Source organism: Schistocerca cancellata, chromosome 8 (assembly GCF_023864275.1).
Source record: "Schistocerca cancellata isolate TAMUIC-IGC-003103 chromosome 8, iqSchCanc2.1, whole genome shotgun sequence".
Lineage (NCBI taxonomy): Eukaryota > Metazoa > Arthropoda > Insecta > Orthoptera > Acrididae > Schistocerca > Schistocerca cancellata.
This window is the reverse complement of record NC_064633.1, coordinates 50550385-50562249: the sequence shown is the minus strand read 5'-3', so window position 1 is coordinate 50562249 and position 11865 is coordinate 50550385. Positions and strand designations below refer to the sequence as shown.

At 44.3% G+C, this 11865-nt stretch overlaps 1 protein-coding gene across 1 annotated transcript in view; it reads right to left on the bottom strand.

Annotated features, from left to right (window-relative positions):
* Nucleotides 1-4083: 4083 nt before the first annotated feature.
* LOC126095332 (protein bric-a-brac 1-like) overlaps nucleotides 4084-11865 on the bottom strand; it is a 51589-nt gene continuing 43807 nt past the window's right edge. The window contains exon 3 of the mRNA XM_049910137.1: nucleotides 4084-4749. Coding sequence (XP_049766094.1) covers nucleotides 4084-4749 — 666 coding nt within the window. The remainder of the gene's footprint in view (nucleotides 4750-11865) is intronic.

Genomic DNA, 11865 nt, shown 5'->3' with positions numbered 1-11865 from the left:
AAACTTGCGACTATGTTCTGAGGGTCTGTGATGGCATGGGATGGTCTGTGGGGGCAATCAGCTGCTGACATGCAGCTCTCTTGGTGGCTGACTCACGGCTAGTGGTACCCACTGCCAGGCTTGTGCTCAGCAGCAGAAAACTGGGTATGTTGGCCTGCCCATTCCATGGCAGCTGTCAGTTGGCTGATGACCCTCTCTGACATGGCGCTGGTATGTTGCAGATTCTGTGACCATGTAGTGTCATAAAAAATATAGTGTTGAAGATATAATGAAATGGTGTGTGTAAGTTGGCAACAGGATCAGAGATTGATTGTATTGTCTTATCGTAAAAAGTCACTGTAATGATTATTTCACCTGATAAATACGTTTTTAATATCTGACGTTCTTTGGATATTGAGCAGCAGATTAATTTATTTGAGATTAGTAGGAAGCAACATAATCATTTCCGAGCGTTTTCGTGACCATGATGCAGTCATACCCGGATCGACACTAAGGGACCAAAAGATTTACTGATTTTAAAATAAAAACAAAACTACACAATTAAAAAGGATTGATTCAGAAATGATAGGAAAACGATAATGTTCTTCCTGCCTCAATGTTGCGTACGGTTCATCAGCGTGATTGTAATTTCTGGAGATAAACTGATGCAAAATGATTAACATTCAAGTTGTAATGAGGAGATGTAGATAAGTAAGGATAATTTGTCTAAATAAGCACACTTCATATATGACACACGCTTTTTAATGCTACGTACCTTTTTATATTACAATTAAAATTGATGCGTATTAACAAAAGCTTAGCACATAACAGGCAATACTTGAGATAAATGTCTTCTTGACGGTACCTGCTCGTAATTAATTACATAAACATATATTTTCTCTGATTGACAAGATAATTAGCAGATTTACAGAATATTTATCACAAATTATAAAACACAGATTGTGGAACGCAACAAGTCCGCGTCTTCCTTTCATGGAATACAAACAGTAAAAGATGAAGCGTTCAAGGCCTCATTTGTCTTGAAACAACAGAATTCTTTTTATATAATTAATCGATACGCGCAGGAGCGTCAAAGATAAAAAATAATAGATTCATTGTTTCACAGAGTATACATCTGCATTTGCGTAAGGCTTTTAACGGTTTACACCGCTGCCTACAGGCGCGGATCAGGAACGTGGACTGGGCATGAAAACGCGCGGAAATGATAATGTTGCTTCCTACCAATCTCAAATAAATTAATCTGCTGCTCTATGTCCAAAAATTGTCAGGTATTTAAAAATATTTATCAGGTGAAATAATCATTACAGTGACTTGTAACGATAAGACAGTACGATCAATCTCTGATTCTGTTGCCAAGTTACACACAAAATTCCATTGTATCTTCAACACTATATTTTTTTATAACACTACAACCACCAACGAAGCTCTACTGCATTTTTTAAGTGAAGACACAACTGTTCTCTTCCTATCCTACTGTAAATATTTTAACAGAACACAGTTATAAACTTAGGGCAAGGCAGCTCCTGGGATTCTAAACTTTAGGCCAAAATTGCTTAAACAGCACAAGTGGAATATCATCTTGGTTTTGGGAAGTTGTTTTAACATGCAAGCTTCTTGTCATCACAAATTTTAAAATTAGACGATGCCCTTCATTTTATACTGAGAACACATGAAACCCAACAACCATATTGGCCATACCAGTTTCCCCATGCACATCATCTTGGATTGTATACCTACACCCAATTGATCTGGCAGCCATGTCTACTTCTCCAGTATCCCCAGACTAACCATCTTTGATTCTGACATCATAGGGCTGCGGAAAACACAAAAGAACATGCAGTCATCTTGCTTAGCCATCAAGGATTCAATAGTGAGCTGGCAACCATGCATGCTGCACCAATCCCCAGTTCAACATCTCAGCATCTTGGTTTCTGATGCTATAGAGCTTGGGAAAACTCTCTAGGATAAGTGACCATCTAGGATCGCCAACTTGGCTTCCATTCTTAGCACAAATGACCTGGAAACCACACAGGCTGCAACTTCATCAGGGTATGAAATTTTGGATCGCCATCTTGAATTCTGACGTCATATAGCCAGAGAAAAACTAGCAAGATTAGTGGTCTACGTCCGCCATTGCCGATTTTATACTCAAGAGAATTGATTAAATGTGCCATCTTATATTTTCGAATTTCTCTCCATTTTCCACATGGGGCAACTGGCCTATTATCTCACAGTGGTGTTGTGAGGAGTGGATTGAGAAATTTGGCAGTGTCGCATATTGTCATCAATGATGCCATCGTTCATGCCTAATTTGTCCCTGTAGCAGTAATGGGTCAGCACCATTACGCATCTTAACCTCCTCTGCCAGTCACTGGAGTAATCTGGGTATGACAGTGTACAGGCATTTTTTTGTTCCATAATTCACTAAAATCCGCAATTGCTTGCACATTGTTCCCTCAGTGGTTGCTGGAATAACATTTTCAAAATGTTGGATGAGACCCATGGGCATCTATAATGAGTGCATCTGGTGTTCCTTTCCATCAATTGTTGTAATTTCCCCAAGGGGTTGTCATTATTTGCTGTACATTTGTACTGGTGACAGTTAATAGGCGCTGACTGTTCTGCATTTTTCTTCGTTTGACACAGGACATAGCAGGTTTCCCAACCGAAAAAAAATGGCTCTGAACACTATGGGACTTAACTTCTGAGGTGATCAGTCCCCTAGAACTTTGAACTACTTAAACCTAACTAACCTAAGGACATCACACACATCCATGCCCGAGGCAGGATCGAACCTGTGACCATAGCGGTCGTGCGGTTCCGGATTGAAGCGCCTAGAACCGCTCGGTCACTCCGGACGACCGTTTCCCAACAGATGAAATAAATCTCAGTAGCTCAGCTCTGGTTTCAGTGGTAGTCTTCACCTTAATATTGTTGGTTAGGGGAATGGAGTAACATTCAGAGTTCTGTATACCCTGCACAGGGTACCTACCCCGATCACTGATACGACACATACAACTAAGTGGACGAGTAGTAACAGATCCCATACCTGCTGTAGAGGAGGCCCTATCCATCAGAGACGAAGGTACTTGAGGTACCTTTGGAATCCCTGGTACATAACTCTGGGGAGCCCTCCCAAAACACCCATCTGCAGCAGCTTCGAATCACTTGACAGTTTTATATAAAAGTTTAGATTCTCTTCTTTTCGGTTTTGTCTCACTCCATAATTCATTTCCGTAGAATGGTGCAGATGAACATCCTGAGAAATGTCTTCCTCAAATTAAGATAAATGTTTGATAATAGTAGACTTCTATTAGCGAGGGATACTTCTTTGCCTATGATAGTCTGCTTTCTATGTCCTATTTGCTTCGTCTGTCAAAGGTTTTATTTCGCCCAAGGTAGACAATTCCTTTACTTTGCTAGACGTTAGTCAGCGTGACTCGCAGATGCCTCCAAATACGTCTTTTTAGCACCCATACTATTTATAATAAACAGAGTATATTGAATAAAATGCTGAAGAAAGTGAGGTGGCAAGCACCAGAATTGATGCAAACTATCCCAAGGAAGCCTACTTACGGAGTCTCAAGATGTAGAAATATACTAAGTGCACATGTATCGGTACTGTAGGCATCATGAGGACAATAGCACATGTATCGGTACTGTAGGCATCATGAGGACAATAGCAGGCTAATTACTACGTGTACAAAGCTGTTTAGACAATCATTCGTCCCATGTTCTGTGCCTGAATAGATTGGGAAGTGGCTGCAGCAACTGGTCTAGTGGGAAGTACTCTCTCCCATGATTTTCGCAGTGGTTAGCAGATAATGGATATAGATGTAGATAAAGATAGACACTGCAATGACAGCAAGATCATTGTATTATGTCATGAATAATAGTGTTCATTTTGATAGGAAAATATGGAAGTTGCTTGGAGACAGCACCCTGGAAACTGTTGTTAAATTATGGATGAAGATAAAAGGATAAACGGATATCATGCATTAAAGGGCTGTTTTCACTAGTTACAATGATCCCAGCACCTTTTTGTACCCATGAGATTAGCACTAGTAATCAAAGTGTGAGAGTTCAGGTGAAAGGCCACACCTGTACTGGTCTATCATCTGGTGGCATCCAGGGTTGGATGTGTTGGCTCACGCTCGTGGTCCAGGGCGACTTCTCCACGACGGTGGGTGGCGGAGTGAAGAAGTGGCAATTCTTCAACAGCTGCACCTGCATCGTGGGTTGGACGGCAGCCTGGGTGGAGCTGTGGGCAGTTGTGGGCGGCGGGGAGGATGGCGTTAGAAGGCTCTGACACGCAGGGGGTGGCATAGGCGGACCAGTAGACGGCGCCTGCAGCAAGTGGTCTGCAGAGTCGGGGTCACGAAGTTGTGGGGCCATCAGCAGAGACTGGCTGTGTGGCAGGGAAGGCTCCTTTGGAGACGGCACTACACAGTCTGACGTTGTTTCTGGGAATGATGAGGGGTCGGAGGGGGTGGTGGTGGGAGGCCGTTCTCTGTAGGTTCCTGCGGTGGGTGAGGCGGCAACTTCACAAACCCGCAGTGCGGCCGACCCCAGTAGCCTGAGATCGAGCGCCTTGGCGGTGCACAGGAAGCGCGACAAGTCGTGGCCCGGCACTTCTGTGCTTCCAGTGTAGACGAGGTCCAGCAGGCGGCGCATGTCCTCGTGGCTGACGTCGTGCAGGATCACCGTCACCGACTCGCCCACGCCGCACGGGTGCTCTAGCAGCACGCGCTGCAACACAGTCCACACTGGCTGCATCAGCATCAAAGAAAAGCAACATGTGACAAATTAGTCAACATCCTAGCACCCAGAAAAATACGCAGATGAATTTTTCACAATGAAACGTAAAAACCATTTACACCTTTTTCATTACTTTTATATCGTAATACACTCCTGGAAATAGAAAAAAGAACACATTGACACCGGTGTGTCAGACCCACCATACTTGCTCCGGACACTGCGAGAGGGCTGTACAAGCAATGATCACACGCACGGCACGGCGGACACACCAGGAACCGCGGTGTTGGCCGTCGAATGGCGCTAGCTGCGCAGCATTTGTGCACCGCCGCCGTCAGTGTCAACCAGTTTGCCGTGGCGTACGGAGCTCCATCGCAGTCTTTAACACTGGTAGCATGCCGCGACAGCGTGGACGTGAACCGTATGTGCAGTTGACGGACTTTGAGCGAGGGCGTATAGTGGGCATGCGGGAGGCCGGGTGGACGTACCGCTGAATTGCTTCACGTGGGACGTGAGGTCTCCACAATACATCGATGTTGTCGCCAGTGGTCGGCGGAAGGTGCACGTGCCCTTCGACCTGGGACCGGACCGCAGCGACGCACGGATGCACGCCAAGACCGTAGGATCCTACGCAGTGCCGTAGGGGACCGCACCGCCACTTCCCAGCAAATTAGGGACACTGTTGCTCCTGGGGTATCGGCGAGGACCATTCGCAACCGTCTCCATGAAGCTGGGCTACGGTCCCGCACACCGTTAGGCCGTCTTCCGCTCACGCCCCAACATCGTGCAGCCCACCTCCAGTGGTGTCGCGACAGGCGTGAATGGAGGGACGAATGGAAACGTGTCGTCTTCAGCGATGAGAGTCGCTTCTGCCTTGGTGCCAATGATGGTCGTATGCGTGTTTGGCGCCGTGCAGGTGAGCGCCACAATCAGGACTGCATACGACCGAGGCACACAGGGCCAACACCCGGCATCATGGTGTGGGGAGCGATCTCCTACACTGGCCGTGCACCACTGGTGATCGTCGAGGGGACACTGAATAGTGCACGGTACATCCAAACCGTCATCGAACCCATCGTTCTACCATTCCTAGACCGGCAAGGGAATTTGCTGTTCCAACAGGACAATGCACGTCCGCATGTATCCCGTGCCACCCAACGTGCTCTAGAAGGTGTAAGTCAACTACCCTGGGCAACAAGATCTCCGGATCTGTCCCCCATTGAGCATGTTTGGGACTGGATGAAGCGTCGTCTCACGCGGTCTGCACGTCCAGCACGAACGCTGGTCCAACTGAGGCGCCAGGTGGAAATGGCATGGCAAGCCGTTCCACAGGACTACATCCAGCATCTCTACGATCGTCTCCATGGGAGAATAGCAGCCTGCATTGCTGCGAAAGGTGGATATACACTGTACTAGTGCCGACATTGTGCATGCTCTGTTGCCTGTATCTATGTGCCTGTGGTTCTGTCAGTGTGATCATGTGATGTATCTGACCCCAGGAATGTGTCAATAAAGTTTCCCCTTCCTGGGACAATGAATTCACGGTGTTCTTATTTCAATTTCCAGGAGTGTGTATCGTAATATTTGTATGTGCCACTTGTCACTGGCTGTACTTCATCTTAAAGCCACAAGGCATCATATTCAGACACTTAAAGCGGGAATCGATGTATTAAACTTCAACAAGTCTAACACTATCCATCAATGGGCATAGCTACATACTTATTTCCGCGCTGTTTCTATGACCGTGAACTCTTCAGACCATGCATCTGGTGGAAACCAATAAATTCAGCCATTTAGACACAAAAAGGAATGGGAATAAGTATGTTTATTTTCCACAGTGAATGTTTAGCAGCTGGTTTCTCCACATTTTGTATTGCTACGGTATCGAGGAGATAAAGAGTAATGAAACCAAAATTTACTAGCTGTTACTTGGCGATCAGATTGGTTTTTGGGAAGCTGAAGGTGCTTGAAAGGCAGTTCAACATTAGGCTTCATAACGTAATCAAGACTTAACAAAAAAAATCAAGACGCTTTCTCAGAATATGTACAAGGTGCATTCAAGTTCTAAGGCCTCCGATTTTTTTTCTAATTAACTACTCACCTTATACATCTAGCAAAAGCAGAGTAAACGGAATTTGGTGCAAGATGTCTGAAATCCTCACAAACATAGACAAACATCATAGGGAAACGGAAGTAATACACAATACACAAGAGAAAGGAGGATGAGCAATAAGAATAGAAAACAAATAGATAACGGATGTAAGGTAAAGATGCATTCTTCTACTCTACAGTTCAAACTGTAAATCGGAAAAGCGAAGGAGGAAAAGTTCAGAACTCGAATTATGAGTCATGCTATTATAATTACATTACATTATTAATTGTCATTGTAATTACTGTCATAAGGCATTACAGATAAGGCATTACATAGTACACACATGTTCACACACAGTGTATTTACTGCTAGATCACAGCCGTGCTGCAAGTCTTTGAGACCTCTCTCTAAATCATCTAAGGAGCACTTGTAAAGTAGATTAATGTCGGTTCCTGAACACTGACAACTTTAGTCTGCTGTCGTATTGAGTCAGTTCCGGTCTTCATATCACAGCATCGTCTGGTAGCTTTACACCCAACGCAAATTTGGTAACGTTTATTCACATTTCACATTCCTACCGACAAAAATTAGTAAGTGAATAAGCAATAACTTTAAATTGGAAACAAAGAGAATTCAGAAAAAGAGAGGCTAATGTCGAACTAACGCACAGGAAGATGAAAAACTTCGTCATATATGGGAGCCCACGGCTGGTGTTGGGTATGTCTGTAATCGGAGCTGCGAGCGAACTCGAGCTATGTGCACTTTTTCATTAGAAGAGCTGTGTTTCACAGTAGGGAAAATTAGCAGAAGCTCACAGCCTTTATGGTATGAACTTTAGAGTTCATGTTTCGAGGACATTTTCTCTTCTTTTGGACCACAACAATTCCTCTCAAAATATGTAAAGCAAGGAACTTGCAGTAGAAGAGGTGTCACAACGATTTTCGCTTCTAGCTTTCGACTCGGTCGACACCGAACCTTGGTCGCTTTACCTCAAATGTACCCTTCTCCATCGTCACTGACACTTCGTATGGGATGGGTTTTGTTAGCACTTGCACGTACAGAGATATTTGACACTGAGGATAGGTGATGCGCCCGAATCCCGGTTTCGCAAATAAATAATTCAAGTGCAACTCATGGTATTCAGAAGGTGTCGCTTATTAAAAAAGCCTCCGAAATGTGGTGATATTGAAGAACGCTCAGGATTAAATGGGTAGATCGAACACCAAGTGATGGGGTGCTGAATCGAATTGGGGAAAAACGTGATTTATGACACAGCTTTACTAAAAGAAAGAATCGGTTGAAAGGACACACAATGAGCCACCGAGGAATCGTCAGTTTTGTAATGGGGGAAAGGTGGGGGGAGGGGTAAAAACTGTAGAGGAAGTCCAATGCTTGAATACAGGAAGCAGGCTCAAATGGATAGATGGTGAAAATTATGCAGAAATGAAGAGGCTTCCACAGGATAAACTGGTGGTGATGGTAAGAAATAAAGAGGCATCCACAGGATAAACTGGTGGTGATGGTAAGTTTCTATGGGACCAAACTGCTGAGGTCATCGGTCCCCAGGCTTACACACTACTTAATCCAAATTAAACTAACTTACGCGAAGGACAACACACACACCCATGCGCTAGGGGGCACTCGAACCTCTGACAGGGGAAGCCACACGAACCGTTTCAAGGCGCCTTTGACTGCGCGGCTACCTTACGTGGCAGGATAAACTGGCATCGACGGAAGAGAAGGAGATGTTTTCAGGTGAAAGGATATGCCAGTAAAGGAGAAGCAGAGAAGAAAGAAGACGAAAAGCAAGAAGAGAAGAAAGAAGATGAAGAGAAGGAGAAGCATTAGTGGCAGAGGGGAGCCAGAGAGGGAAAGTGAAGGGACTTCCAAGAGCAAAAAACTTTATTTCGAATATGTACATCTGAAGATGCAAGACATCACAAAACTTCACTGATCTGAATTTGTTGGTGTTTCCGAACTGAAATTGTTTATTATGAGGAAAGAAGCATTGCTAGCAAGCAGAAAAATTCTTTTGTTTGTTAGTCAAGTTGGAAGAGGGAGAAGGTGGAAGCATTGCTGAATGTACCTACTAAAAAGCCAAAGTGTCAGCATATGTAATTAAAAGACGAATTAACAAACCAGTGGGTAAACAGGTGAAACAAGTAGGTGGAGGAAGCCAATTAAGTAAGGACCATTGTAAGACATCTTGGTCTCCTGACATTCATTGCTTACATATTCCGCCCTCACAATCATATTCCACACATCAAGACGCTTCATTCTAACTCAAACTCGATAAGGTAAAGTCAATGTTGTATGAATTCATGTAAACGATATGCAAATAACTGATAAATCGCAAGTGCGCACCATGGTTGAAATACTCGAGGCTGGCGTACACACATACATTCCAGACACGGCTGTCACAGCAGCTTTTAGTTCGAGAGAGGCATCCGCACGCCAGGAGGCCAGTCCCAACCCATCTACGTCGGACGGTGGCCGCCCGTGGAGCAGACAGCATTCGCCCGAGGGAAAGGAGGAGCGACCCCGTGTTCAGCATAAAAGCAAATTCCGCTACATTGTGTGGGAGCGGCCAGCCTATGCATTCTTTACACATAGCACACAGTTTCAGAAATTTTCACAGGGAGACAGCAAACGCCAAACGCTGATACTACAGATTTCCGGATTGGTCGCCTTAAACGAAATGTCATTCTCCCGTTTTAGAAGAGCAATGCTGATTGGCAGACGATATTTCTGACGCCTTGAGCTGAAGGAGTAATGGAAGAGAACGAAAGATATACCCCTTCACGTCTGGCATGGAGAGGGGCCATTCCATTGTCGCTCTTGGAGCGAGGAACAAGTCTCTCCTCAGTACTTCACTGGGAGAACACCTCTGTCGAGAGCGAATCGAAATGAGACTCTCTATATTGAGTCCTTGCAATTCTCAGAATTTTTGCAAAATAAATAATAACTTTCTTTAGTTTCATGTTTTTCTTACACTAACTAGCACTACTCCAGTACCCAAGTATCGCAGTAGTTATGTAAGAAATTTTGTGAATTTTTGTGTCATTTCCTTACAGTGGACAACTCCAGAAGATATTTATTGCTGAAAGTTTTTCAGGCATTTCTCTTTAGAACGTTAGGAGCGTCTGTCTGACTTCTGTAGTAGTGTGTGGGTGGAAATTGCATCTTGCAGGAGCCACAGGGTAAAGGGTACATCTCAGATTAATCCATCGTGCACAGAAAATGGCGACCCTGCCAGGATAGGTAAAACAGGTAACCTGCCAGGATAGGTAAAATAGGTAAGCTGCCAGGATAGGAAAGTGTCAGGATAGTTAGGTACAACAGGTCACAGCAGTAGCACTTTGAAGAACTTTCTTTCATCTATTAAATAGCTATTTGCAAAGATTGGGATCAGAATAGATACAGGTAGTGAAGAAAGCATTATTGTAAGGGAAAAGGGCGTGTGTTGTTGTGTTCAAAAATTTTGCATTTTTTACTATTTTTGTGTAGCTGTTAGGGCATAGAATTTTCAGGTGATAGTCACAGACGCAGAGTGACGAAGAGACACAGTGTGACGCAGCATCATATAAATTAGAATTAAGAAATAACATTTTCCTCCCTTTGCAAGCGCACAGGTTGAGAGTGGAGACTGTAGCAGAGCAGACAGAACATTAGCCGAGAAGTCACGACGTTTTTGTTGTTGTTGGTTCAACCAACTGGTAAGTGGTCGTACAGTTTTGTACATAGGATTGTGGTGTGTAGAAAGAATTTCCATGTTAACGAGCGCACAAGCCAAAAGGCTACATGAGGGACAGCAAGTAGACAAGAGGGGAGAGAATCAACCAGATAGACAGCAAGTAAACGAGCTTATTGAGAATAGGACAGAAGGTGAACCTGAAAATAGGACAGATGGTGAATCATAGAATAGGACAGTCGGGGAGCTGCAGAATCAGCAGGCTCAGTTAGACTGGGATAAAATTGAGACAGATCAGACAGATGGGAATCGAAGGGATGAGAACATCGAATTTCCAGAATATGAAATTCCAGGTAGGGCACATTCTGAGCCAGAAATAGACAGCCCGCGTAGGAAATGGCAAAGATTAGAAGCGAAACTAGCACAGGAAACGCGTTTGTTTGCCGCAAATTCAGGGACAGAATAAGCGTCAATACAGTCAATGAACCGGCAGTTAGCTAACGTTCAAAGAGAAGTAGACAATGAGGAAGAGGGGGAACCTTTAGAATACGTCGAACCTATCGTACACATTCTAAATATGCTCCAACAGCAGACACAGAATTTTGCGGAGTTACGAGCGCCACGAAAAGGTTCCGTAACAGACGCAACTGTACCTGCAAACACAAGACATACACAACAGAGAGGGCAGAATGCGGAGTTGTTTGCGCCACGTAATGGTTCAATGACAAACGCAACTAGTCCCCAACACAGACACCACGGGTTATTGCAGTTGTCAAACTTAGAAACGCCACAGCGTAGGCCAGTAAACGACGCAACTGGCCGAGTGGAAAACAATAGATCGAGAATGCACAGTTCAGCAGAAGGTAGTGTTACAGGACAGGACGCGATCACGGAGATGTTACAAAAAATGAACGCTAGTATGACGAAACAGAATCAGGGTATTAAGACACAGATCCAACAGGATAATGAGAACTTGAGACAAGAGATTAATACACGAATCCAACAGTTTAAAATCCAGATGGAAGAAGGGATCGCCAGAACTGATAGTCAGATCACTCAGATAAACGAAGACGCGAAAGAATCTAGAGAAAGAATGGAGGTACTAACACAAGGGCAGCAGCAATTACGCACAGACGTGGACAAGGTCCAATTGGACATCGTAAACGTTGACAAAAAGGTGGAACGTTTTACGAAAAAAGCCACTCGAACAGCAATACAAATTTCGGAAGAACAAGCAATTCAAAGCAAGGTCGCAAAGGTTGCACTGAAAAAATATGATCAGCGAATCAATAAAATAGTACTTAAAAACAAAGATCAGTTTGAAAAG